At 58.4% G+C, this 27,534-nt stretch overlaps 1 protein-coding gene across 1 annotated transcript in view; it reads left to right on the forward strand.

The window, feature by feature from the left end:
* The window catches only part of CAPZB (capping actin protein of muscle Z-line subunit beta), a 74,856-nt gene that overhangs the window by 34,586 nt on the left and 12,736 nt on the right, over positions 1–27,534 (forward strand). The window contains exons 3-5 of the mRNA XM_068162710.1: positions 7,410–7,531; positions 12,138–12,251; positions 27,147–27,288. Coding sequence (XP_068018811.1) covers positions 7,410–7,531; positions 12,138–12,251; positions 27,147–27,288 — 378 coding nt within the window. The remainder of the gene's footprint in view (positions 1–7,409; positions 7,532–12,137; positions 12,252–27,146; positions 27,289–27,534) is intronic.

Genomic DNA, 27,534 nt, shown 5'->3' on the forward strand with positions numbered 1-27,534 from the left:
GAGGAAATTCTACACAGAGAGAGATTGGCCATGGGAATGTGCTGCCCGGGGAGGTGGTGGAGTCCCCATCCCTGGAGGTGCCCATTGCTGGCTCATGGGGGGAGTGTTTCATCAGCTGACACCCCCAAGTCCTCCTCCTTGAGACCATTCTTGAGCCACTCCTCACCCAGCCTGGCTTCATGCTTGAGTTCAGCACAACTGCTTCATTGCAGCTGAGTTGTTTCCAACACCAGTTACCATCTGCTCTTGAACACAGGAGTCCTTTGAGGTGTCACTGCATGAAAAAGGGCTGAAGGATGTGTGGCCCTTGGGCCTCTGCTGGATCCAGTGCAGGCTTAGCAATGTGTGGAGCTGGGGGGAGTGACTCTGCCTGGTGGGTGTGAGCCTGAGCTGTGTGGAGCCAGGCTTCCTCCTGGAGTTCCCACAGCAGCCCTTGGGCCCTGCCTCTGTTCTGCAGGAACAGGGAATTCTGAGCCTGGGGAGTGACTCAGGAGAAAAATGGGATGCTGGCCTTAGGAGGGGGGGATGCTGGCCTTAGGAGGGGGGGATGCTGGCCTTAGGAGGGGGGGATGCTGGCCTTAGGAGGGGGGGATGCTGGCCTTAGGAGGGGGGGATGCTGGCCTCGGAGGGGGGGATGCTGGCCTTAGGAGGGGGGGGATGCTGGCCTTAGGAGGGGGGGATGCTGGCCTTAGGAGGGGGGGATGCTGGCCTCAGAGGGGGGGATGCTGGCCTCAGAGGGGGGGATGCTGGCCTTAGGAGGGGGGGATGCTGGCCTTAGAGGGGGGGATGCTGGCCTTAGGAGGGGGGGATGCTGGCCTTAGGAGGGGGGGATGCTGGCCTCGGAGGGGGGGATGCTGGCCTCGGAGGGGGGGATGCTGGCCTTAGGAGGGGGGGATGCTGGCCTTAGGAGGGGGGGATGCTGGCCTCAGAGGGGGGGATGCTGGCCTCAGAGGGGGGGATGCTGGCCTCAGAGGGGGGGATGCTGGCCTTAGGAGGGGGGGATGCTGGCCTTAGGAGGGGGGGATGCTGGCCTTAGAGGGGGGGATGCTGGCCTTGGAGGAGGGGATGCTGGCCTTGGAGGAGGGGATGCTGGCCTTGGAGGAGGGGATGCTGGCCTGGAGGAGGGGGTGCTGGCCTAGAGGGGAAGGGTCTGAGCTGGAGGGGGGAGGTGCTGTGCCTGCAGGGCAGAGCCCTGGCTAACTCGCAAGGCCTCTGGCGTCAGAGCCCCCAGGTGAGGTGGGCAGTGGTTTGCCCCTCCTGGAGTGATTGCACTGGGCTTGGAGAACTCAGATCAGGGCTTGAAGAGTTCCCAGGCAATTAAAAGATTCATTTTCCTCTTTGGCTGAGGCTGTTAATTAAAAGCTGCTCTGGTCCCCTGTGTGCTCAGATACCTGCATGCTCCCAGGCACCAATTCAGAGGGCAAATGGAGCTGAGTGCCTTCTCTCCTGCTCTTTTCAAGCTTGCTGCTGCTCTCTTCTGCTTCTTGAAGGGGGGGGGAAATGTGTTTCAGCTGTCACTCAGCTGCCTGGAGCATAGCTCTGCAGTGTGTAAGGTTGCTGTGGAGGTCAGGAGAGGCTGACCTGTGAATGAACAGAAAAAGGCAGGTTCCAAGGGGCAGAACCTTCCAGCAGCAGGGTTGCTGTTGTGCTTGTAAACATGAATGCTTGCAGTGAGAGCAGGGGAGGGAAACAACCACCTTGGTGTGCTCAAGTGGCTCAGAAGTTAAAACATTAACTGCTGAATCTGTAAGGTGCAGAACTGGATGTGGTGCAGTCAGCAAGGTCAGAGCAAGCAGGGGGAGTGTGTGTAAGACACAGAGTCATACAATGGCTCAGGTTGGAAGGGACCTCAGAGATTATCTGCTCCTACCTCTGCACCAGGGGCAGGGACTCCTCTCAACCAGAGTCAGCTGCTCAAGGCCTCATCCAGCCTGGCCTTGAACACCCCCAGGGAGGAGGCAGCCACAACCTCTCTGGGCCACCAATTTCAAACTCTCACCACCCTCAGACTGAAGAATTTCTTCCTCAGCTCCTGCTCTGCCTCAGCTTCAAACCATTCCCCCTTGGCCTGTCTCCAGACACCCTCAGGAGAAGTCTCTCTGCAGCCTTCCTGCAGGATCCCTTCAGGTACTGGCAGCAGCTCTGAAGTCCCCCTGGAGCCTTCTCCTCTCCAGGCTGCACAGCCCCAGCTCCCTCAGCCTGTGCTCACAGCAGAGCTGCTCCAGCCCTTGGATCATCTTTGTGGCCTCCTCTGGCCTCACTCCAGCAGCTCTGTGTCCTCCTTCTGCTGGGGACCCCAGCACTGGAGGCAGGATTGGAAGCGAGGTCTCAGCAGAGCAGAGTCAAGGGAGGTGATTCTCCCCCTCTGCTCAGCTCTGGGGAGACCCCACCTGGAGTCCTGCCTCCAGTTCTGGAGCCCCTATGGCAAGAAGGATCTGGAGGTGCTGGAAGGTGTCCAGAGCAGGGCCAGGAGGATGAGCAGAGGGCTGGAGCTGCTCTGCTGTGAGGACAGACTGAAGGAGTTGGGGCTGCTCAGTCTGGAGAAGAGAAGGCTCTGAGGTGACCTCATTGTGGCCTTCCAGTATCTGAAGGGGGCTACAGGAAGGCTGGGGAGGGACTGCTCAGGATCTCAGGTAGTGCTAGGACTAGGGGGAATGGAATGAAGCTGGAGGTGGGGAGATTGAGGCTGGAGGTGAGGAGGAAGTTCTTCCCCATGAGAGTGGTGAAGCCCTGGAATGGGTTGTCCAGGGAGGTGGTTGAGGCCTTGTCCCTGGAGGTGTTTAAGGCCAGGCTGGATGAGGCTCTGGCCAGGCTGATGTAGTGTGGGGTGTCCCTGCCCATGGCAGGGGGGTTGGAACTAGCTGATCCTTGTGGTCCCTTCCCACCCTGACTGATTCTATGATACTAGAGTCAAGGGGGCAGGATCCCCTCTCTTGCCCTGCTGCCCACACTCCTCTGGCTGCAGGCCAGGACCCCCTGGGCTTTCTGGGCTGCATCAGCTGGCTCCTGTGGCTGAGGAGCCCCCAAGCTGCTCTTGTTTCTCCTGACCTTTTTGGGGGGAGGTGTTTAATCATCTCAAACTAAATCAGTCAGAGCCAATTGCTCTGGGGAGAACAATTTGAGCAGAAAAAAAATGAGTGAAGGAGGAATGATTCTTAGGTAAGCTTAGTGTGTGTCCCCACCTTCCCCCCCCCCCCCCCCCAGTGTCCAGTTCCCACTTTGACACAAGTGATTATTTGTCCTGATAGCAGAGCAGTTGCCTTAATTAAAACACTGTCCACATCCCTGGCTTGCTCTGCTGGAGGGTCCTGTTACAGGAGACAAGAGGAGCCTTGTTCAACAGGCAGCAGATGATGCTTAACTCACCTTTCATTCTGTTTGCCTTCCCTCTGTGCTGCTCATTCATTGAGTGTCTCCTTGGACAGGAGGTGGGGGAGCAAAACCCCAACCCTGCTGCATGGTTTGTGCTGCTGATTGGGTCCAGGCTGAGCAGCTGAGCCTGGACCTCCCCCCCTTCAGATTCTGGGTTCTGTCTTTCCTGGTTTCCAGGGAGGAAAGCTTGCCCCTGTGACTTAGCAGCAGAGTCAGAGGCTGGACTTGAGGATCTCAGAGGTCTTCTCCATAATTCTGTGATCACTGAGTGCTGCTTTGGGGTGCATTAGGGTCCAGAGAGCCCTGGGGACCACATTAAATCAGTGAGGGCTTAAGCTGGCCTGCATCAGGAAGAGTGTGGCCAGCAGGAGCAGGGAAGTCATCCTTGTGCCCTGTGCTCAGCACTGGTTAGGCCACAACTACTTGGAGTCCTGTGTCCAGTTCTGGGCTCCTCAGGTTAGGAAAGAGGTTGAGCTGCTGGAAGGTGTCCAGAGAAGGGCAAGAAAGCTGGGGAGGGGTCTGGGGCACAGCCCTGGGAGGAGAGGCTGAGGGAGCTGGGGTTGCTTAGCCTGGAGAAGAGGAGGCTCAGGGGAGACCTTCTTGCTCTCTGCAACTCCCTGCAGGGAGGTTGGAGCCAGGTGGGGGTTGGTCTCTTCTCCCAGGCAGGCAGCTACCCCAGAACAAGAGGACACAGTCTCAAGCTGTGCCAGGGGAGGTTCAGGCTGGAGGTGAGGAGAAAGTTCTTCCCAGCAAGAGAGATTGGCCATGGGATGTGCTGCCCAGGGAGGTGGTGGAGTCCCCATCCCTGGAGCTGTTTAGGAAGAGCCATCTCATGTCAGGCCCTGCTGAAAACCTTGGCCTCATCTTCCTGGAGTCCTGAAGCACCCTTGTAAGCAGCTTTCCAGAGGGCCTGAAGCTTGTGAATTCCTCCTTAGCAAGGAAGCCCAGCAGCTCTTGGCTGCTGAGGGAATACATGACACACAGATGATTCTCCTGAGAGAGCTGTGCCACACTTGGGTGCTCTTTGCAGCCAGGAGGAGTCCCTGAGCAGCTCCATCAGCTGGGCTCTCTGCTCTTTTGTTACTTTTGACATTTCTCTGTCTTTCCAAAGGAGCTGAAGAGGTTTTCTTCCCTCTTTTAATCCTGAAGGAGAGGAGGATCTGCTGCCTGCAGTGCTGTGGGGTGCCTGTTCCCAGGGGACAATGGCTCTGGGGCATGCTGGTGCCTTGCAGCACTGTAGGACAGTGCAGGGTTCTGTTCTGGGATGTATGGTACAAAGCACCCCCTGGTATGGCTGCAGGAGGAGCCCCAGCTCCCAGCACTGCCACAGTGACCCTGCTCAGGGGTAGCTGTGTTCCCAAATCGCCCTTTGGTTCCTCCCTGCTTCACAAAGATGAAGTAGAATCATCTTAAACAGAATCAGAGAGTCCCAGAATCCCAGCAGGGTGGAGTTGGAAGGGACCTCTCGAGCTCAGCCAGTTCAAGCCCCTGCTCCAGCAGGGCACCCCCAGCAGCTCACCCAGCAGCACAATGCCCCAGGGGGGGTTGGAAGCTCTCCACACCAAGGAGACTCCACAACCTCTCTGGGCAGCCTGCAGGGCTCAGCACCCTCACACCAAACAACTTTCTTTTCCTGCTCAGATAGAATAGAGTAGAATGAACCAGGTTGGAAGAGACCTTCAAGATCATCAAGTCCAACCTCTCACCCAGCACCATCTGATCAACTAAACCATGGCACCAAGTGCCTCAGCCAGGCTCTTCCTAAACACCTCCAGGGATGGGGACTCCACCACCTCCCTGGGCAGCACATTCCCATGGCCAATCTCTCTTGCTGGGAAGAATTTCTTCCTAACATCCAGCCTGACCCTCCCCTGGCACAGCTTGAGACTGTGTCCTCTTGTTCTGGGGCTGGCTGCCTGAGAGAAGAGCCCAACCCCCAGCTGGCTCCAACCTCCCTTCAGGGAGTTGGAGAGAGCAAGAAGGTCTCCCCTGAGCCTCCTCTTCTGCAGGCTAAGCAACCCCAGCTCCCTCAGCCTCTCCTCCCAGGGCTGTGCTCCAGACCCCTCCCCAGCTTTCTTGCCCTTCTCTGGACACCTTCCAGCAGCTCAACCTCTTTCCTAACCTGAGGAGCCCAGAGCTGGACACAGGACTCCAGGTGTGGCCTAAGCAGTGCTGAGCACAGGGCACAAGGACTTCCCTGCTCCTGCTGGCCACACTCTTCCTGCTGCAGGCCAGATGACACTTCCTAGGTTCCAGTTTGTGCCCTTTGCCCCTTTCCTGTTTCTGGGTACTGCTGACAAGAGTCTGGCCCCAGCCTCTTGCCCCCCAGCCTTCAGATGCTCATCTAGGGAGAGTCCAACAGGGAGCCACAAGGATGTCCTTGCACACCTCCAGGGAGGAGGCATCCACAGCCTCCCTGGGCAGCCTGGCCCAGTCTCTCCCCACCCTCACTCTGAAGACTCTCTCCCTGCTCTCCTTTCTGAATCTCTCCTCTTCCCTCTCCAATCCATTCCCCCTCATCCTGCCTCCACCAGCTCTGAAACTGCAGGAGTCATCTCAGGTTGCTGAAGAGTCAGCCTACAATTAATAGCTAGTGGAGAAGTGAAGGAAGAGCCAAAGTGGAGCCAGCTGGCCTCAAGAGCACAGACCCAGCACTTCCCTGAGCTGGGGCCATGACACTGCTGCTGGGGCTCAGCTCCCTGCAGGCTTTGGGGCTGTCTGCTCTCAGAGCAAAGGGAAGTTTCCCTAAAAGCCTTCTGCCTCCTGTCCACTTCTATTTCCTGGGTGAATGCACCCTGCTGCTCAGCTTGCTTCAGCCAGCTCTCCAGGCAGCAGATGATGAGCTCCTAGGAGGGGTGTCTAGCTTTACCCAAACACCTGACTGCCCTGCTGCTTAGCCTGCTCACTCCTCCCCACCCCACAGCCTCTCCAGACCAAAGGGAAGAACCCCAACCTCATGCTTCAGCTCTGCTGCTGCCTCTACCAACCCTTTCTTGGGCTGCTGCCTACAACTCCCTGAAGGGAGGTTGGAGCCAGGTGGGGGTTGGTCTCTTCTCCCAGGCAGGCACCCAGCCCCAGAACAAGAGGACACAGTCTCAAGCTGTGCCAGGGGAGGTTTAGGCTGGAGGTGAGGAAGAAATTCTTCATAGAAAGAGAGATTGGTCGTGGGAATGTGCTGCCCAGGGAGGTGGTGGAGTCCCCATCCCTGGAGGTGTTTAGGAAGAGCCTGGCTGAGGCATTTGGTGCCATGGTTTGGTTGATCAGATGGTGCTGGGTGATAGGTTGGACTTGATGATCTCTGAGGTCTTTTCCAACCTGGTTTATTCCTTTCTCCCCCCCTGCCCCCTTCTCTCCCCCCTGCTCCCTTCTCTCCCCACCCCTGCTCCCTCCCCAGGCTGCAGACCATCCTCATCACAGCCCATCAAAGCCTCTGTGCCACACTGCACCTGAGCTTGCTGTCTCTGCAGGTGCAGTGCAGGGGGAGAGCTGGGCTGACCAATCCATTCCAAGCTACCTGTGTAGGAGCAGTGTCTGATTTTGCCAGCCTCCAGACACAGGCAGGTTGTTGTTAGCCAGCATGGTAATGTTTGGCCAGCTGCCTGGAAACTCTTCTAAGCCCTTACTAGAGTGGGAGCTTGTGGAGCAAAAGCAGAGCAGGCTGTGATGTGTGGCTGGGCTTTGCTTTTAGCAGCTCCCCTCCTCTCCACCCCACTAGACATGGTTACCTTCACTCCCCAGCCCTCCCCAGTCACTTTGCTGGTAGTCTTTGGCAAGGAGCTAAGGCAGAGGCTGCAGAGAGGGAAGTGTGCTGGACCACAGCAGGGGCTGGGGAATTGAATCTGCAGGTCTCAGGAGGGGGGAGCCCAGGGCTGGGGTGGAGCTGCAGTGTTTGTTGTTGTCTGTAAAGGGCTTCTGCCTTTGGGACAGATGTGGGCTGTTAAGAACAGAATCTCCTCGTAGGGGTGCCAGTCTCTGTCAGCCTTAATGTGTTTACCCTCTTCTCCCTCCCTGGTTTTTGTTCCTCTCCACCCCCCCAGGTCCCAAGCCTCTGTGAAGATCTCCTCTCCTCTGTTGACCAGCCCTTGAAGATTGCACGAGATAAGGTCGTAGGCAAAGACTATCTATTGTGTGACTACAACAGAGATGGAGACTCCTACAGGTGAGTTCCACCCAGCAGCTGAAAGGGTTAGCTGTGCAAATGAGAGCTGGGCTCCACTCCTGCAGTCCCCTCTCCCTCTTACTCACAGATTGCTTCACTGTAGCTTCAATGGAATGGAATTAACCAGCTTGGAAAGGACCTTGGAGATCATCAGGTCCAACCTCTCCCCCAGCACCATCTGATCAACCAAACCAAGGCACCAAGTGCCTCAGCCAGGCTCTTCCTAAGCACCTCCAGGGATGGGGACTCCACCACCTCCCCAGGCAGCACATTCCCACGGCCAATCTCTCTTGCTGGGAAGAATTTCTACCTAACATCCAGCCTGAACCTCCCCTGGCACAGCTTGAGGCTATGTCCTCTTGTTCTGCTGCTGGCTGCCTGGGAGAAGAGACCAACCCCCAGCTGGCTCCAACCTCCCTTCAGGGAGTTGTGGACAACAATAAGGTCTCCTCAGGTTGGAAGATGACCCTGAAAGGTCATCTTGTCCAACCCCCCTGCAGGCAGCAGGGGCAGCTTCAGCTAGAGCAGGCTGCCCAGGGCCAGATCAAGTCTGACCTTGGATGTCTCCAGGGATGGGGCCTCAACTGCCTCCCTGGGCAATCTGTTCCACACCCTCCTGGTGCAGAACCTCATAGGATCAGTCAGGGTTGGAAGGGCCCACAAGGGTCATCTAGTTCCACCCCCCCTGCCCTGGGCTGTGTTCCTTACATCCCATCTAAATCTACTCTTCTCTCATTTCAAACCATTTCCTCTCACCCCATTACTCCCAGCCCTTCTCAAAAGTCCCTCCCCAGCTCTCCTGGAGCTCCCTTCAAGCAGTGGATGGCTGCTCTCAGGTTTCTGCAGAGCCTCCTCTTCTCCAGGCTCAACCACCTCAGTTCCCTCAGCTGCTCCTCACCCCCTTCACCACCTTCATTGCCCTTCCCTGGGCACACTCCAGCCCCTCAAATGTCCTTCTTGGAGTGCAGGGGCTCAGACTGCCCCCAGATCTGCATTAGCAACTACCTACATTTGCTCCAGACCTAAATTAGATCTGCATTAGCAACTACCTGCATTTGCTCCAGACCTAAATTAGCAGCTTCAAAAGGTTTTGTACCTGCTGCCCTCCACCAGAGGCACTCCCACAGAGCTCCATCCTCTGGGGTCAGATGCTGCCTTTCCCCTGAGCATTCCAGGAGCTGCTTTCTCCCTCAAGCTGGGGGGTGTTCCTTGCAGCCCCCTTGCATCCTGTCCAGGCTGCTGCCTTCAGCACCTCTCACCAGGGGCAGAGGCAGTGTGCAGAGGCAGTGTGCAGAGGCCCTTGCCAAGCAGAACTGTGCCCCCCTGACTCCTAGCACTCCTCCACCTTTCCTAAGTGCCTTTCCTGAGGGTGAGTTTCATGCCTGCCTCTGAAATGTGCTCTTTCTTCCTCAGAAGATGCTTAACTAGTTTCAAGGAAGCAGGATTTGGGGGGGATGGAGGGGTGGGGGTTATTATTCTGCTCACTTTTGAGGCTTCATTCAGTTATGGGGCTCCCAGAGCAGGCATTTCATTTGCTTCCCCTACAGCAGGCAGGAGGCATTAATTGTTGGCCTTAAAAGAATGCTCTGGCTGGGGAGGCTTTGGAGCCAGGCGTTCTGAAGTGATTCTTCCTTCTGGAATTGATTGGGCTCAGCCCTGCCTGGTGGAGGGAAATTCCTTCCCCCTCAGCACAAAGCACAAAAGCCTTTGAAAGCCAAGCAAGGCTAACATGTGGATGTGTTAATCCCATTCTGTGCCCTTGTGCTCAGGCCCTGGTGTTCATACCTCATAAACTCTCCAGTGGGGAGGGGGAGGGGGAGGGGAAGTGGCTCTTGCACTAATTTAATCAATTAGGCCAAAAGCAGGGAGGAGGTTTCTGGGCTCTTCAAAAGCCTTCTGATATTTTCCACAATGATTCTGTTTGCCTTTGGGGGTTTTTGTTCTCCCCCCCCTTTCCCCCCCTTCAGAGCCACATGCTCCATCAGAAGCCCCAAGGAGTAGCAATTCCCCTGCCTGCAACCTGCCCCAGCCCCAGGGACTGCACCCTTCAAACCCAGCACCACTCCTCCTCTGCTGGGCACAGCCTGCTGATTGCATTGCTCTTAAAATCATGGGATCAGTAAGGTTGGGAAAGAGCTCAGAGCTCAGCAAGTCCCAGCTGGCACCCAGCACCTCCTGACAGCTCAGCCATGGCTCCAAGTGCCACATCCAATCCCTTCTTGAACACCTCCAGGGATGGGGACTCCACCACCTCCCTGGGCAGCACATCCCAATGGCCAATCTCTCTTGCTGGGAAGAACTTTCTCCTCACCTCCAGCTGCAGCTTCTCTTGCCCACACCCTCAGCCTGCTGCAGGTTCAATTACTCTCTCAGTGAAGAACTTTCTCCTCACCTCCAGCCTAAACCTCCCCTGGCACAGCTTGAGACTGTGTCCTCTTGTTCTGGGGCTGGCTGCCTGCCTGGGAGAAGAGACCAACCCCCACCTGGCTCCAACCTCCCTTCAGGGAGTTGGAGAGAGCAAGAAGGTCTCCCCTGAGCCTCCTCTTCTCCAGGCTAAGCAACCCCAGCTCCCTCAGCCGCTCCTCCCAGGGCTGTGCTCCAGACCCCTCCCCAGCTTTCTTGCCCTTCTCTGGACACCTTCCAGCAGCTCAACCTCTTTCCTAACCTGAGGAGCCCAGAACTGGACACAGGACTCCAGGTGTGGCCTAAGCAGCGCTGAGCACAGGGCACAAGGACTTCCCTGCTCCTGCTGGCCACACTCTTCCTGCTGCAGGCCAGGATGCCCTTGGCCTTCTTGGCCTCTGCTGTGGCAAAGGGCTTGATGGGCTGCAGGGGTGCCTTCCAGCCCCTCCCATTCTGTGATCTCTTTGATCTCAGAGGGTCATTAGCCAGAGGAGCACTTGCTGGAGCTGTTGGCTTTCTCCAGAGCAAGCCAATGTTAAGCAGCTGCTTCCCCCTGAGAGCCACCAGCTGAAACCCATTGCCCAGGGGGGGATGTGCCATAATGATTTAGCTCCTCCATAATGATTTAGCTCCTCCTGCTGCCTCACCTGTGGAGTCAGAGGTGGCAGGGAGGAGGGAAGTGTTGGGCAAGCACAAGGGCAGAGGGGAGCAGAGCCTGCTCTTTGTGCTTGGCATGTCACAGAGGTCAGGGCTGGGTGCCTGGGTGAGAGGTGAGGAGCAAACGGCTCCTGAGGCCCAGGCCCAGGGTAGGGACTGCATTAAGAGGTGGTGGGAGCAGGCTGGGGGTGCTTGGAAGGGAGGAGGGCAAGGGGTGGAGGCACCTCCTGGAAGGCAGCAGTTTGATATATGGAGGTTGGTGATGCCCAGGGGGAAATGGAAAGGCAAAATGCAGCTTTCCAGAGTGGGACTGAAGAAAGTCTGCAGCAGGTGGGCAAAGGCTTTCAGGACTCTGCTCCTACCACAGCTTTCATTAAGGGCACTGCAGCAACCTCCTGCACACCTGTGGGGATCACAGGATAACCCTGCAGCTTTCCCAGCCCTGCTAAAACCCTCTCCAGCTCTTCAGAGGGCTTTCCTAATGTGTGTCACTGAAACCAGAGTCGATCTTCAAAGCAGGGGGGTGGAGGAGTGGCTTGGGCTTGAAGTGGAGCCAGCAGTGTGCAGGCTGGAGCCCTGTCAGGTCCCCAGGCAGCCACCCCAGCTGTTTGGGTTTGCAGGAGGAGAAGTGGGAAATACCTGGGGTGCCAGTGCTGAGGCCTCCTGCTTGAGCATCAGGGAATTGTTTGGGCTGGGAAAAGGCCTCCAAGGTCATCCAGCCCAACCATCAGCCCAGCCCAACCATCAGCCCAGCCCCACCGTGGCCACCAAACCGCAGCCCCAGGGGCCATGGCCACACACGGCTTGAACCCCCCCAGGGATGGGGACCCCACCACCTCCCTGGGCAGCCTGTGCCAGTCCCTGACCACTCTTGCAGCAAAGAAATTGTTCCTCATGTCCAACCTGACCCTCTCCTGGTGCAGTTTGAAGCCATTTCCTCTTGTTTCTTGGGAGAAGAGACCAAGCCCCACCTGGCCTTCAGGCCATTGCCTCTTACCACAGAACGTTAGGGCTTGGAGGTCATCTCTAGAAATCTTTGAGTCTAACCCCCCCTGCAAAGCCAGGACCACTTAGGGTAGGTCCCCCAGGAGCACATGCAGGCAGGTTTCTAAGATCTCTAGAGAAGGAGACCCCACAACCCTTGGGAGAAGAGCCCAATCCCACCTGGCTCCAGCCTCCTTTCGGGGAGTTGGAGGGAGCCACAAGGGTCTCCCCTCAGCCTCCTTTCCCCAGGCTCAACAACCCCAGCCCCTCACCTGCTCCTCACCAGCTCTGTTCTCCAGAGCCTTCAGCAGCTTCCCTGTGCTAAGCAGGAGGAGGTAGGCTGGCTGTGCAGCAGGAGGCAGGAGTGTCCCCCCAGGAGCCGGGGTGCTGTGGGGGCGCAGCATCCCCTTCCTAGCGGGGTTTGAAATGCTTCTTTTGTGTGTGTGTGTGTGAGATTCTTCCAGGCAAACAGCTCTGGGCACCTGGTGGTGTTGGGGAGCTGAGCACCTGTGTATCCAGGTCAGAGTCTGCCTGACTGTCTGTTCCCTTGTGCCTTTGGCAGGTCACCATGGAGCAACAAGTACGACCCTCCCCTGGAAGACGGTGCCATGCCATCCGCTCGCCTGCGCAAGCTGGAGGTGGAAGCCAACAATGCCTTTGACCAGTACAGAGACTTGTATGTCAGCCCTGCCTGCAGAGCCCTCTGCTCTCCTCCTTCCCTTCTCCCCCACCCACAAAGGAGCCTGGAAGGGGCTCCCCAGCTGCCTCTGGGAGGGACAGAGGATCGGAGAATGGTCTGGGTGGGAAGGGGTCTCCAAAGGTGGTAGAATCAATCAGGTTGGACAAGAGCTCAGAGCTCAGCAAGGCCAAGCTGGCACCCAGCACCTCCTGACAGCTGAACCATGGCTCCAAGGGCCACATCCAAGCCCCTCTGGAACACCTCCAGGGATGGGGACTCCACCACCTCCCTGGGCAGCACATCCCAATGGCCAATCTCTCTTGCTGGGAAGAACTTTCTCCTCACCTCCAGCCTAAACCTCCCCTGGCACAGCTTGAGACTGTGTCTTCTTGTTCTGGGGCTGGCTGCCTGCCTGGGAGAAGAGACCAACCCCCACCTGGCTCCAACCTCCCTTCAGGGAGTTGCAGAGAGCAAGAAGGTCTCCCCTGAGCCTCCTCTTCTGCAGGCTAAGCAACCCCAGCTCCCTCAGCCTCTCCTCCCAGGGCTGTGCTCCAGACCCCTCCCCAGCTTTCTTGTCCTTCTCTGGACACCTTCCAGCAGCTCAACCTCTTTCCTAACCTGAGGAGCCCAGAGCTGGACACAGGACTCCAGGTGTGGCCTAAGCAGTGCTGAGCACAGGGCACAAGGACTTCCCTGCTCCTGCTGGCCACACTCTTCCTGCTGCAGGCCAGGATGCCCTTGGCCTTCTTGGCCCCCAGGGCACACTGCTGGCTCCTGTTCATCCAGGTCATTCAGTCCAACCTCCTCTGCAGTCAGCAGGGCCATCCCCAACTAGATCAGGTTGCCTAGAGCCCTCTTGAGCCCCACCTTGAATGTTTCCAGGGATGGAACCCCAACTACCTCCCTGGGCAACCTATTCCAGTGCTCCACCACCCTCATGGTGCCAAACTTGTTCCTGACATCCACTCTGATTCTGCTCTGCTCTACTTTGAAGCCATTGCCCCTGGTCCTGTCTCTGCAGGCCTTTGCAAACAGTCTCTCTCCATCCTTCCTGCAGTTCCCTTCAGGTACTGGCAGGCTGCTATTAGGTCTCCCCATAGCCTCCTCTTCTCCAGGCTGAACCCCCCCAGCTCCCTCAGCCTCTTCCTTGTAGGAGAGCTGCTTCAAGCCCCTGAGCATTTCCATGGCCTCCTCTGGACCTGCTCCCTCAGGTCCAGGTCCTTCCTCTACATTGAGGGCTCCAGACCTGGGTGCAGTACTCCAGGTGAGGTCTCAGCAGAGCAGAGCAAGCAGAGGAGGCAGGGTGCAGCCCCTGTCTGCTGCTGGGGGGAGGATCTGCTGTGATTTCACCACATGGGAGCAGGCTCAGGTTTGTCAGGCAGATGCTGAGGTGCCTTTGTCCTGAAGTGACCTCCAGTTCTCTTTGATCTTGACTGAGTTCAGCCTTGAACCCTCAGCTTTTCCCATCCCCTCAAGAGAGCCCTGAAAGGATCTATGGATGGAGCAGCAGCCTGCAGGTCTTGCTGTGAAGTGGAAATCATAGAGGGGTGAGATGCAGCAGCTGGAGGGGGTTGAGGTCCAGCTCTCAGTGCTGGATCTGCTCTGGCAGTGATGGTTCCTGCTGGGTGGGAGATGTGCAACAGGTGGAGCTTCCAGGCCCTGAGCTCACTTTGGAGGCAGTGTTCTTGGCATCACTGAGTTGTTCTGATGGGCAAAGGCCTTCAAGCCCATCCAGCCCAACCAATCTCTAACCCTGCCAAGGCTGGGGCTAAGCCATGGCCCTCAGCACTGCAGCTCTGGGGCTCTGAAACCCCTCCAGGGATGGGGACTCCACCACCTCCCTGGGCAGCCTGGGCCAGGCTTCGAGAAGCCTTTCAGGGCAGAAGTTTCTTCTCATGCCCAACCCAAAGCTCCCCTGGCACAATTGCAGGCCATTTCCTCTTGTCCTGATCCTAGGGAGGAGAGACCAACCCTCACCTTGCTCCAGCCTCCATCCAGGGCGCTGTAGAGGGCCAGGGGGTCTCCTCTCAGCCCTTCTCCAGCTTCCTGCAGGCACTCTTTGACTGCTGCCCAAGTGGTGCTTTGGGGGTGCAGAGCACAGCAGAGCTGTGCTGGGCAGGAATTGGCTGGGGAACCATTTCTGCTTCACAGGAGGATGAAGGTTTGGCAGAGCAGAGCAGAGAGCAGAAGAGTTGAGCTGAGCTGGACAGTTGGTGTGGAGAGCTGGGGCAGCACCCCTAGATGTGCTGATAGCTTTGGATGTAGTTGGCTTAAGGCCATGTCCAACCTAAACCTAAGTTCCTTCTCATGTCCAACCCAAACCTAAGTTCCTTCTCATGTCCAACCTAAACCTAAGTTCCTTCTCCTGTCCAACCCAAACCTGCCCTGCAGCTTGAGGCCATTTCCTCTTGTCCTATCTCTTGTTCCTGGGGAGCAGAGCCCAACCCCCAGTTAGTGGCTTGGTTTCCAGCCGTGCTGGGCCAGGCTGCTGGAGCCAGTGCTTGCAGCCAGGATGGTTAGGCAGCCTGTCCCAGGAGGGTGTTGTATGTCCCAACACCTTGGAAGCACCTGGCTGGGAGGTGTTGCTCTGCATGCTCCTCCCAGCTGTGAAGCCCATCCCACACTGCTCCCTCCAGCAGGCAGTGGAAGTGGAACATTCTTCTTCCCTCCACCAGCCATCCTCCCAAGTGCTTCCTCTGTCTGTTCCCACTCAGCATATGGCCCAAGCTTCCTCTGGCTCCTCTCCCTCTTGCCTGTGCCCACAGCACGTGATGCTGCCTCACAGAGTTCAGCTCAGGCAGCTCCCATGGCTTCAGCTGGGTTCACTTTGGCCTTGTGTCAACTCCCCTTTGGCCCACACACTGTTCCCTTCCAGCTTTCCCTTTCAATCAGGTGTGGGGAGCATCCACCCACCTCCAGTGAGTCATCAAGCATGTAGCTGCCACTTCCCAAGGGACTGGCACCTGCCTGGGTGGGTGTTTGGAGCTCCTTGGGCATTTGCCAGCAAGTCCTGAGCAGGCAGCCATGCAGCTCCACTCCCTGCTGGTTAGTCTGAGAGTGAGGTTCTGTGAGCAGCAGTGAGAGACTGGAGTGTGGAAATCCCTTGGGGAGCATGGTCAGGGAATGGCTCAGGTTGGAAGGGACCTTGCAGCTAACCATCTCCAACACCCCACCCTGGGCAGGGACACCTCTCAGCTAGGCTTTGGGTGCTCAGGGCCTCATCCAGCCTGGCCTTCAACACCCCCAGGGAGGAGGCAGCCACAGCCTCTTCCAGACTCTCACCCCCCTCACTGTGAAGAGTTTCTTCCTCATCTCACACACAGAGTCACCAAGGTTGGAGGTCTCCAGTCTCAATCTCCCCTCCTGAAGCATCAATCCATTCCTTCTCATTCCATCACCCCCAGCCCTTGTCACAAGTCCCTCCCCAGCTCTCCTGCAGCCCCTTCAGGTCCTGGGAGGCTGCTCTGAGGTCTCCCTGGAGCCTTCTCTTCCCCAGGCTGAACAGCTCCAACTCTCTCAGCCTGTCCCTGTAGGGGAGGTTCTCCAGCCCTCTGATCATCTTCATGGCCTGCTCTGGACCCTTCCAGACTCTCACCCCCCTCATACTGAAGAGCTTCTTCCTCAGCTCCACTCTAACTCTAGATGCAAACCATTCCCTCTTGCCCTGTCTCAGACACCCTCAGGAGAAGTCTCTCTGCAGCCTTCCTGCAGGATCCCTTCAGCTCCTGGCAGGCAGCTCTGAGGTCCCCCTGGAGCCTTCTCCTCTCCAGGCTGCACACCCCCAGCTCCCTCAGCCTGTGCTCACAGCAGAGCTGCTGCAGCCCTTGGAGCATCCTTGTGGCCTCCTCTGGACCCTCTCCAACAGCTCTGTGTCCTTCTGCTGTGGGCCCCAGAGCTGGAGGCAGTGCTGCAGGTGGGGCCTCAGCAGAGCAGAGGGGCAGAATCCCCTCCCTGTCCTGCTCCTCTCACTCTTCTGATGCAGGCCAGGACTTGGTTGCCTCCTGGGCTGCCAGTGCCCATTGCTGGCTCATGGGGAGGTGGTGGTTTCCCCACCCCCACCCCCTCCCAATCCATTCCCTCTCATTCTCTCCCAACTTTGATGTCTCTCTGGGTTCCCAAAGGCCTTAGAGGAGGCTCAGATTCCCTCTTTGCTGTGTCTGCTGAAGGAGCAGCCTGCTCCTTGGCTATCCTGTACCCCAGTGGATGTCACTTTCCCCCAGCACAGCTGTTTCATGTTGCTCTCCTGCTGCCAGGTCGAGCTCAGCCCCTTGCCTGAAGCTAATGCCCTGGTCTGGCTTTTTGTTCAGGAGGTTTATTATTCCCAGATGGAAGCCTTAATATCTTCCACCATTCAGTTAGGGCCTGGCCCCCCCCTCCCCTCCCAACCTGGTGAAGATCATTGCTTCCAACACATGGTTGTAATTTCTTGCCCTTTGCTTGAGTGGGTGTGCAAGTGATTGAAATCAGAGAGGCACCAGGAGCAGGGCATCTGCTTCAGGCTCCCTCTTGGAGCTTGCTGTGTGCCCTTGCTCTGGGGGTTGGAGATAATCAGTGCTTTTGATGAAGGGATGCAATGGCTCTTTGTTGGCTGGAAGGGATCAGTCCTGAAGGGATTCAAATAGGAGCTCCCCAGGGGAAGGATCAGAGGGTGTCAGGGGTTGGGAAGGGGCCCAAAGAGATCATCCAGTCCAACCCCCCCTGCCAGAGCAGGAGCAGAGAATCCAGCCCACCTCACACAGGAACACATCCAGATGGGGCTGGGAAGGCTCCAGGGAAGGAGACTCCACAACCTCCCTGGGCAGCCTGCTCCAGGGCTCTGGGACCCTCCCAGTGCAGAAGTTCCTCCTCATGCTGAGGTGGAGCCTCCTGTGCTGCAGCTTCCATCCATTGCCCCTTGTCCTACCCCAGGGTGCAGCTGAGCAGAGCCTGTCCCTGTCCCCTCCCTCCTGCCCCCCAGCCTCAGCTATTGATAAGCATTTCTTACATCCCCTCTCAGTCTTCTCTTCTCCAGACTAGAAAGCTCCAGCTCCCTCAGCCTCTCAGCATCTCTCAGGATGGGGCTGAGCTGAATGTTTCTCCAAACCAGAGGAGTTTTGGGTGACTTTGGACTGGGTTAGGAAGCTGGCACAGATTGAGAAAGCTGTTCCTTACCTCCTTGGGTCTCAGGTTAAGTTGGGTTTAGTGGGGCTTTGGACTTAGAGCCATAGAATCAACCAGGTTGGAAAAGACCTCAGAGCTCAGCAAGTCCAAGCTGGCACCCAACACCTCCTAACAGCCAAACCATGGCTCCAAGGGCCACATCCAAGCCCCTCTTGAACACCTCCAGCAGCACATTCCAATGGCCAAGTCATGGTCAGGGCAAAGCCAAAGCCAAAGGAGTCCAGCAGAGAACCAGAGAAGCAGCAGCAGGACACTGGGAGACAATGATCACAGAATCCCGGAAGGGTTTGGGTTGGAAGGGACCTTCAAGATCATAGAATCAGCAAGGTTGGGAAAGACCTCAGAGATCAGCAAGGCCAAGCTGGCACCCAGCACCTCCTGACAGCCAAACCATGGCTCCAAGTGCCACATCCAATCCCCTCTTGAACATCTCCAGGGACTCCACCACCTCCCTGGGCAGCCCATCCCAATGGCCAATCTCTCTTGCTGGGAAGAACTTTCTCCTCACCTCCAGCCTAAACCTTCCCTGGCACAGATTGAGACTGTGTCCTCTTGTTCTGGGGCTGACTGCCTGCTTGGGAGAAGAGACCAACCCCCACCTGGCTCCAACCTCCCTTCAGGGAGTTGCAGAGAGCAAGAAGGTCTCCCCTGAGCCTCCTCTTCTCCAGGCTAAGCAACCCCAGCTCCCTCAGCCTCTCCTCCCAGGGCTGTGCTCCAGACCCCTCCCCAGCTTTCTTGCCCTTCTCTGGACACCTTCCAGCAGCTCAACCTCTTTCCTAACCTGAGGAGCCCAGAACTGGACACAGGCCTCCAGGTGTGGCCTAAGCAGTGCTGAGCACAGGGCACAAGGACTTCCCTGCTCCTGCTGGCCACACAAGAGGAGACTTGACAGGGTGCTTGGTTGCATGGGTTAGTTGATTAGGTGGTGTTGGATGATAGGTTGGACTTGATGATCTTGAAGGTCTCTTCCAACCTGGTCTATCCTATCCTATCCTATCCTCTCCTATCCTCTCCTATCCTATCCTATCCCTGCTGCTTGCTGTGGTTTGCACAGTCAGGGCCCTGCAGATTGTCCCCAGCTGCATTTGTTATGCATCCCAGCACTAAGGCAACCTGACTTTGCGTCTCACTGCTGGCTGGGGCTTTGCACAATAGGGTGTGACATCAGGGTTATGTCATCTGTGAGCTCCTTGCCTCAGGCTTAGGCTGATAAGGCCAAGATGAAGGCTCAGAAGGGAAGCCTGAGCTGCCAAGATGCTGCTGGAGCCTTCAAACACAAGCAACAGTGTTTGCTCTGACAGCTAAACAATTTCCTTGGGACAGCAGAGCAGGGCTGGGCTCCCTTCCTTCACTCACCCCCAGGCAGCTCAGAACTCAAACCAGAGTCAAGGCTGAAGTTGTGAGTTCACATCACACAGATTGGAGCAGACAGGAGGAGCAAACCCTTGAGCAACAAGTTCTGTACTGTGTCCAGTTTTGGAGCCTCTGTGCCAGGAAGGATCTGGAGGGGCTGGAAGGTGTCCAGAGAAGGGCCACGAGGAGGAGCAGAGGGCTGGAGCTGCTCTGCTGTGAGCACAGACTGAGGGAGTTGTGGTTGTGCAGGCTGGAGAGGAGAAGGATCCCAGGAGACCTCATTGTGGCCTTCCAGGATCTGAAGGGGGCTGCAAGAAAGCTGGGGAGGGACTTTTGAGGGTGTCAGGGAGGGATAGGACTGGGGGGGATGGAGCAGAACTAGAAGTGGGGAGATTGAGATTGGATGTGAGGAAGAAGTTCCCCAGGAGGGTGGTGAGAGCCTGGCACAGGCTGCCCAGGGAGGTGGTGGAAGCCTCCTGCCTGGAGGTGTTTGCAGCCAGGCTGGATGTGGCTGTGAGCAACCTGCTGCAGTGTGAGGTGTCCCTGCCCATGGCAGGGGGGTTGGAGCTGGCTGAGCCTTGAGCTCCCTTCCACCCCTGACCATTCTCTGATTCTCTGAACCCTCAGCCTGGTGCTGTGCTGGGGGAGCTGAATCAGCTCCTCTTCCTCTGCTGCTTTGCTTGGTCTTTCCCTCTCTGGGTGCTTGAGTTGGGAGCAGCCCTGTGCAGGCTGCATGCTTGCCTTCTGAGGTTTGGGACTGCCAGCAGAGGAGGAGGTTCCTCCTTGGCTGCTCCACAGTTCTCTGTGCTTGCATAAAAGCTGGGCTGGGGAGGGGGGAGGCTGGGGGTAGGAGGTCAGCTCTGAGGATGCAGCACTCTCCTCAGGCACCACTCTCTGAAGGGCTTGGGTCCTGAGGGGGAAGTTCCTGCCAGGCTGGAGTGAGGCTGCCTTGGAAAGCCAGAGGACAGAATCCCAGGCTGCTTGGGGTTGGGAGGGACCTTTAAAGCTCATCCAGTCCAACCCCCATGCAGCCAGCTGGGACATCCCCAACTACAGCAGGTTGCTCACAGCCCCAGAGAGTCTGACCTGGGATGGTTCCAGCCATGGGACACCTCCCAGCTCTCTGGGCAGCCTGGGCCAGGCTCTCACTACCCTCAGGGGCAAACATTTCTTCCTTGTGTCTAAATCTCCCTCTTTGAGTTCCAAACCATCCCCCCTTGTCCTGTCCCAACAGGCCCTGCTCAGAACTCTCTCCCCAGCTTTCTGCTCAGCCCTTGAAGCACTGCAAGGCCTCCAGAAGGTCTCCCTGGAGCCTTCTCCAGGCTACACAACCCCAGCTCTCCCAGCCTGGCCTCCCAGCAGAGGGCTTCCAGCCCTGCCAGCACTGCTGTGGCCTCCTCTGGCCCTGCTCCATCAGGTCTGTGCTGTGCTGAGGGCTCCAGAGCTGCCCCAGCACAGCAGAGGGACAGAATCCCCTCCCTTGTCCCTGCTGCCCACAGTCTGTTGTGCTCAGGGCTTGTGGCAGGGCTGCTCCCTGGGCAGAGCTGTGCTGGCAGAGCTGTGCCTGCTGTGGCCTCTGGATCTGCTCCACCAGGTCTGTGCTGAGGGCTCCAGAGCTGCCCCAGCACTGCAGAGGGACAGAATCCCCTCCCTGCCCCTGCTGCCCACAGTCTGTTGTGCTCAGGGCTTGTGGCAGGGCTGCTCCCTGGGCCCAGGTGGCTGTGCTTGCAGAGCTGTGCCTGCTCTGGCCTCTGGATCTGCTCCACCAGGTCTGTGCTGAGGGCTCCAGAGCTGCCCCAGGACTGCAGAGGGACAGAATCCCCTCCCTGCCCCTGCTGCCCACAGTCTGTTGTGCTCAGGGCTTGTGGCAGGGCTGTTCTCTGGGCAGAGCTGTGCTGGCAGAGCTGTGCCTGCTGTGGCCTCTGGATCTGCTCCACCAGGTCTGTGCTGTGCTGAGGGCTCCAGAGCTGCCCCAGGACTGCAGAGGGACAGAATCCCCTCCCTGCCCCTGCTGCCCACAGTCTGTTGTGCTCAGGGCTGCTCTCTGGGCAGAGCTGTGCTGGCAGAGCTGTGCCTGGTGCTCAGTGTTGAGTGCTGGGGCCCTGAAGGCAGCAGAGGAGCACAACAAAGAGCAGCCCTCTTGCAGTGCCTCTGAGCAGTGCCAGCCTGGGAGGAGAGAGCTGTGCCAGATGGAGCCTGCAGCCTGGGCAGACTTTGGCAGGCTTCATCCACACCACAGCAGACTTCTGCTGCTGGCTTGGGGCTTTCTTTTCTTCCCCCCCTCCTCCTCCTTCCTCCCCAACCTGGCAGAGCCTAAACTGTGTCAGGCTGCTGGAGGATGGAGCTGGCTGTGCAGGGAGCCAGGGGCTGGGCATGGCCTGGGGATTGGTGAGCAGCCAGCACTTCCTGCTGGTTAATGAAGCAGTCCCTGGCTTGGCCATGCTACAGAGTGCCTCTTGTCCTGCTGGTGAGCTGCCTGATGGAGCTGTTTCCAGGTGACTTCTCAGGAGGGATTTGCTCATTAGTTTCCAGCTGCCAGGAACAAGGGGATGGCAGGAGGGGGGCAGAAATCATCATGCAGAGCATGAAATGATGCAAGGTGGCAGAATGGGAGGCCCTGCGGGGGTGGGGGGGTTGCAGCCCTCAGGACCCCATGGTTTGGGTGCAGTTTGCCTTGCCCTGGGGGGGAGGTTCCTTGCACTTCACAACCCTGGAGTCATCCCCCCCCCCATCCCCCCTCACCTCCATGGTCCAGATGTGGGCTTTGAAGTGCAGCTGGCACTGGAGCTGCACATGCCTAAGTGCTGTGGAATGTCTGCTGCAGGGCCCTCTGCACCTGGGTGTGCTGGGAGCAGTTCCTGGAAATACCTGTGAGGAGTCCAGGCACAGCCTGGGCTGGGCTCAGCAGCTGGGGGGGGATGGGGGAGGGGGAAACCTGCTCCCTCTGCACACACACAGCTCCCCAGCTTGCTGTGCAGGCTGCTGCTGTGCTCCTGGGGGCAGAGGAGGAGGGGGAGAGGAGCTGTCAGGGAGCTGTGCTCAGGCCAGGGGCTCAGGACCTCATGACTAGACCATGGCACCAAGTGCCACATCCAGTCCCCTCTGGAACACCTCCAGGGACAGGGACTCCACCACCTCCCTGGGCAGCACATCCCAAGGGCCAATCTCTCTTGCTGGGAAGAACTTTCTCCTCACCTCCAGCCTAAACCTCCCCTGGCACAGCTTGAGACTGTGTCCTCTTGTTCTGGGGCTGGGTGCCTGCCTGGCAGAAGAGACCAACCCCCACCTGGCTCCAACCTCCCTGCAGGGAGTTGGAGAGAGCAAGAAGGTCTCCCCTGAGCCTCCTCTTCTCCAGGCTAAGCAACCCCAGCTCCCTCAGCCTCTCCTCACAGGGCTGTGCTCCAGACCCCTCCCCAGCTTTCTTGCCCTTCTCTGGACACCTTCCAGCAGCTCAACCTCTTTCCTAACCTGAGGAGCCCAGAACTGGACACAGGACTCCAGGTGTGGCCTAAGCAGTGCTGAGCACAGGGCACAAGGACTTCCCTGCTCCTGCTGGCCACACTCTTCCTGCTGCAGGCCAGGATGCCCTTGGCCTTCTTGGCCCCCTGGGCACACTGCTGGCTCATGTTCAGCCTACCATCAACCAGTTCCCCCAGGTCCCTTTCTGCCTGGCTGCTCTCAGCCACTCTGCCCCCAGCCTGTAGCTCTGCCTGGGGTTGCTGTGGCCAAAGTGCAGCCCCTGGCACTTGGACTTGTTCAATGCCATCCTGTTGGCCTCCACCCATCTGTCCAGTCGGTCGAGGTCCCTCTGCAGAGCCTTTCTACCCTCTAACTGACCAACATCTGCTCCTAACTTGGTGTCATCTGCAAATTTGCTAATGACTGACTCCATCCCCTCCTCCAGATCACCAATGAAGATGTTAAAGAGCACAGGGCCCAGCACTGCTCCCTGGGGCACACCACTGGTGCCTGGCTGCCAGCTGGCTGTGGCACCATTCACCACCACCCTCTGGGCTCAGCCTCCAGCCAGTTCCTAACCCAGCTCAGAGAGCTGCTGCCCAAGCCAGGGGCTGACAGCTTGGGCAGGAGTTTGCTGTGGGGGATGGTGGCAAAGGCCTTGCTGAAGCCCAGGCAGACCTCATCCACAGCCTGCCCCACAGCCACCAGACAGTCACCTGGGCATGGAAGGAGATCAGGTTGGAGAGGGTAGGGTAGGACAGGATGGGATAGGACAGGATAGGGTAGGGTAGGGTAGGACAGGGTGGGATAGGGCAGGATAGGGTAGGACAGGGTAGGCTAGGCTTAACCAGGTTGGAAAAGAGCTTTGAGATCCCATGGCAGGGGGCTTGGAACTGGATGGTTATTAAGGTCCCTTCCAACCCAAAGCATTCAGCTCTCTCCCTGGAGGTGTTGAAGGGAGCTGTGGCCATGGCAGTGGGTTGGATGGCCATGGTGGGGCTGGGCTGGGGGAGCTCAGAGGGGTTTTCTGGAGGATAAATCTGATGAAGAGCAACTGAAGGAGCTGGAAAGGAGGCGGCTGAGGGGAGAGCTCATTGCTGTCTACAGCTGCCTGAAAGGAGCTTGTGGAGAGGTTGGTGCTGGGCTCTTCTGACAGGAACAAGAGGGAACAGCCTCAAGCTGCCACTGGGGAGGTTCAGACTGGACAGCAGGAAAAAGAGTGGTCAGGGACTGGGATGTGCTGCCCAGGGAGGTGGTGGAGTCCCCAAGCCTGGCTGTGCTTGAAGGTGGTTTGGATGTGGTGCTTGGGGCTGTGTTTTAGGGGAGAGCCTTGTGGAGTGGGGTTCTGGGGTTGGACTTGGTGACCCTGAGGCTCTTCTCCAACCTGACTGTTGCTGTGATTGCAAACCCAACAGTGCCAGGGCTCTGCCTGCTGCAGTGAGCAGTGGGAGATGCTCTCTGCCCAGGAGGGAGCAGTGCAGCCCTGCAGGGAGCAGTGGGAGATGCTCTCTGCCCAGGAGGGAGCAGTGCAGCCCTGCAGGGCTTCTGCCTTGCTGCACGGAGCAGTGGGAGATGCTCTCTGCCAGGAGGGAGCAGTGCAGCCCTGCAGTGAGCAGTGGGAGATGCTCTCTGCCTGCAGTGAGCAGTGGGAGATGCTCTCTGCCCAGGAGGGAGCAGTGCAGCCCTGCAGGGCTTCTGCCTTGCTGCAGGGAGCAGTGGGAGATGCTCTCTGCCAGGAGGGAGCAGTGCAGCCCTGCAGGGCTTCTGCCTTGCTGCAGGGAGCAGTGGGAGATGCTCTCTGCCCAGGAGGGAGCAGTGCAGCCCTGCAGGGAGCAGTGGGAGATGCTCTCTGCCCAGGAGGGAGCAGTGCAGCCCTGCAGGGCTTCTGCCTTGCTGCAGGGAGCAGTGGGAGATGCTCTCTGCCAGGAGGGAGCAGTGCAGCCCTGCAGTGAGCAGTGGGAGATGCTCTCTGCCTGCAGTGAGCAGTGGGAGATGCTCTCTGCCCAGGAGGGAGCAGTGCAGCCCTGCAGGGCTTCTGCCTTGCTGCAGGGAGCAGTGGGAGATGCTCTCTGCCAGGAGGGAGCAGTGCAGCCCTGCAGGGCTTCTGCCTTGCTGCAGGGAGCAGTGGGAGATGCTCTCTGCCCAGAGGGAGCAGTGCAGCCCTGCAGGGAGCAGTGGGAGATGCTCTCTGCCCAGGAGGGAGCAGTGCAGCCCTGCAGGGAGCAGTGGGAGATGCTCTCTGCCCAGGAGGGAGCAGTGCAGCCCTGCAGGGCTTCTGCCTTGCTGCAGGGAGCAGTGGGAGATGCTCTCTGCCCAGAGGGAGCAGTGCAGCCCTGCAGGGAGCAGTGGGAGATGCTCTCTGCCTGCAGGGAGGAGTGGGAGATGCTCTCTGCCAGGAGGGAGCAGTGCAGCCCTGCAGGGCCTCTGCCTTGCTGCAGCCCAGGGCAGGCTCTGGCTGCTGCTCTCCTGCTGTGCCTTGGGGTTCAGCCTCTCTGCCCAGGCTGAGGCCTTGCTGCTGGAGCCTGGAGCTGCCTGCCTGGGGCTGGGGCTGGGGCTGGGGCAGAGCAGCTTTCATGGCAGGGGCCTGGTGGTGTTTGAAGGGCAGACTGCTGCTGGGTTGGAGCCATGAGCCAGCCAAGGGCAGGCCAAAGCACTTCCAGCTGTGCTCTGCTGGCTCTGGCAGGAGCTCCCCCAGCTGCCTTGATGTGGCTTCAGACAACATTTTAGCACCTCCTTAAGATCCCCACAAAGGCCTTGATGGGAAAGCTCACAAAGGTGACCCACATCAAACTGATTTGCTTCCCCCTCTCCCCAGCCCCCCCTCCCCCCCTGTTTCATGTCCCTGGGATCAAAGTGCAGTAGGTAAGAGGAACTTTCCCCCAGCCTGGCTTTGGGTCTCTCTCTTCATTAAGCTCAGAAGGTGAGGGGGGAGAAGGGGAACTGCCTCAGCCCAGGGGCTGCTTGGGGCCTCCTGGAGGTGGCTGTTTGCTCCCTCCTGCTCTCTGCCCTGCTGTCAGAGGAGGGCTCTCTTGCCTTGGAAGTGAAGCCCCCAGGCCCTGCAGTAACCAAACCCCACTGGTGAGTTCCCCAGGGGGGGTCTGCAGAGGCTGCTGCTTGGTGGGAGTTGCCTGCTGGAAGTCAGCCTGTGGAGCTCTCCTCTCTCTGAGGGGGTTCTGAGCACAGTCATAGAATCAATGAGGTTGGAAAAGACCTCAAAGATCATCACCCAACACCTCCTGACTACTAAAGATGTGCCAGGGCAGGGCTGGTTGATTGAATCAGGGCAGTGCTTGGGGTTGGAAAAGGACCTCCCAAGCTCCTGCAGGCCAACTATCACCCCAGCAGCACCATGGCCCCAGTGCCATGGCCACAGCTTCCTTGAGCACCTCCAGGGAGAGCTGAATGCTTTGGGTTGGAAGGGACCTTCAAGCTCAGCCAGTTCCAAGCCCCCTGCCTTGGGCAGGGACACCTCCCACTGGAGCAGGGTGCTTCAAGGCTTCATCCAGGCTGCCCTTGAACACCTCCAGGGAGAGCTGAATGCTTTGGGTTGGAAGGGACCCTCAAGATCAGCCAGTTCCAAGCCCCCTGCCATGGGCTGGGACACCTCCCACCAGCTCAGGTTGCTTCAAGGCTTCATCCAGGCTGCCCTTGAACACCTCCAGGGAGAGCTGAATGGTTTGGGTTGGAAGGGACCCTCAAGATCAGCCAGTTCCAACCCCCTGCCATGGGCAGGGACACCTCCCACCAGCTCAGGTTGCTTCAAGGCTTCATGCAGGCTGCCCTTGCACACCTCCAGGGAGGGCACATCCCCAGCCTCCCTGGGCAGCCTGTGCCAGAGTCTCCCCCCCCTCACTCTGAAGGATTTCTTCCTCCTCTCCAGCCTCAAGCTCCCCTCCTCCAGCTCACAGCCACTGTCACTCCAAGCCCTTGCTGAAAGGCTCTCCCCAGCTGGCCTGTGGAGCCCTTTCAGGAGGCTCTGAGGGCTGGAAGGGGAAGTGCTCACCTTGGGCCTCACAGCTGTGAATGCCCAGGCTGGGCTTGGTGCTGGGCAGCAGGAGCAGCCCATGGAATGGAAATGAGAGGGGGAGATGCTGTGAGCCCTGCTGGAGCCAGCAGGGGCTGGGGGGCAGCCTCAGGTGCCTGCACTGGCAAGGCATTGGGGCTCTCTTCAGAGATTCACAGAGGGGGCTGGGATGGAAGGGACCTCAAAGCTCATCCAGTGCCAGCCCCCTGCCATGGGCAGGGACACCTCCCACCAGCCCAGGCTGCTCCAGGCCTCAGCCAGCCTGGCCTGGAACACCTGCAGGCAGGGGACATCCCCAACCCCCCTGGGCAGCCTGTCCAGGCTCTCCCACCCTCACTCTGAAGGATTCCTTCCTCATCTCCACTCTCACTCTCCCCTCTTCCACCTTCAACCCTTCCCCTCTCATCCTATTCCTCCAAGCCTTGATCACAAGTCCCTCCCCAGCCCTCCTGCAGCCCTGGCAGGCTGCTCTAAGGGTTCCCTGGAGGTTGAACAGCCCCAGCTCTCCCAGCCTGGCCCCAGAGGGGAGGTGCTGCAGCCCTCTGATCACCTTTGTGACCTCCTCTGGTTCTGCTCCAACAGCTCCAGGTCTTTCTCACTCCAGACAAGCCAGGCAGACTCAATTCAATGGTCCCCTCAATTCCATGGCCCCCTTGTGCTGGGGGCAGCAGAGCTGGCTGCAGCAGGGCTGGCTGCAGCAGGGCTGGCTGCAGCAGAGCTGGCTGCAGCAGAGCTGGCTGCAGCAGGGCTGGCTGCAGTGCTGCAGGTGGCTTGAAGGAAAAGGAAGAGCCTCTGCCAGGCTGCAGGGACCCTGCTGCTCTCAGCTGCTGCTTGAGCCCTGCCTCTGCCTTGCCCCCTGCTTGCTTTTAACCCCCGTCTTGCCTTGCCTCCTGCAGGTATTTTGAAGGTGGAGTCTCCTCTGTCTACCTCTGGGATCTGGATCATGGTTTTGCTGGGGTGATCCTCATTAAGAAAGCTGGAGACGGATCAAAGAAGATTAAGGGCTGCTGGGATTCCATCCACGTGGTGGAGGTTCAGGTACAGCCTCTGGGGCAGCTGGCAGCCCCCAGGGCACACAAGCCCCAGGGGGGTGCAGAGCACAGGGAGGGGGCACAAGGAGCTGGTGTGCTGGGGGGCTCCAAACTGCTTCCCTCCCCCCCCCCCCCCCCCCCCCTTTGGGAAAGCTCCCTGAGGCACTTTGGGTAGAGAGGAGGCAGAGCTGGGAGCAACAGAACCCCAGGAGAGCTGAGAGCCTGGGGAGCCCAGGGGGAGGAAAAGGGCTGC

This window comes from Melanerpes formicivorus, unplaced genomic scaffold (genome assembly GCF_026170545.1).
Source record: "Melanerpes formicivorus ecotype bairdi unplaced genomic scaffold, bMelFor1.0.p_v2 SCAF_67, whole genome shotgun sequence".
Classification (NCBI taxonomy): domain Eukaryota; kingdom Metazoa; phylum Chordata; class Aves; order Piciformes; family Picidae; genus Melanerpes; species Melanerpes formicivorus.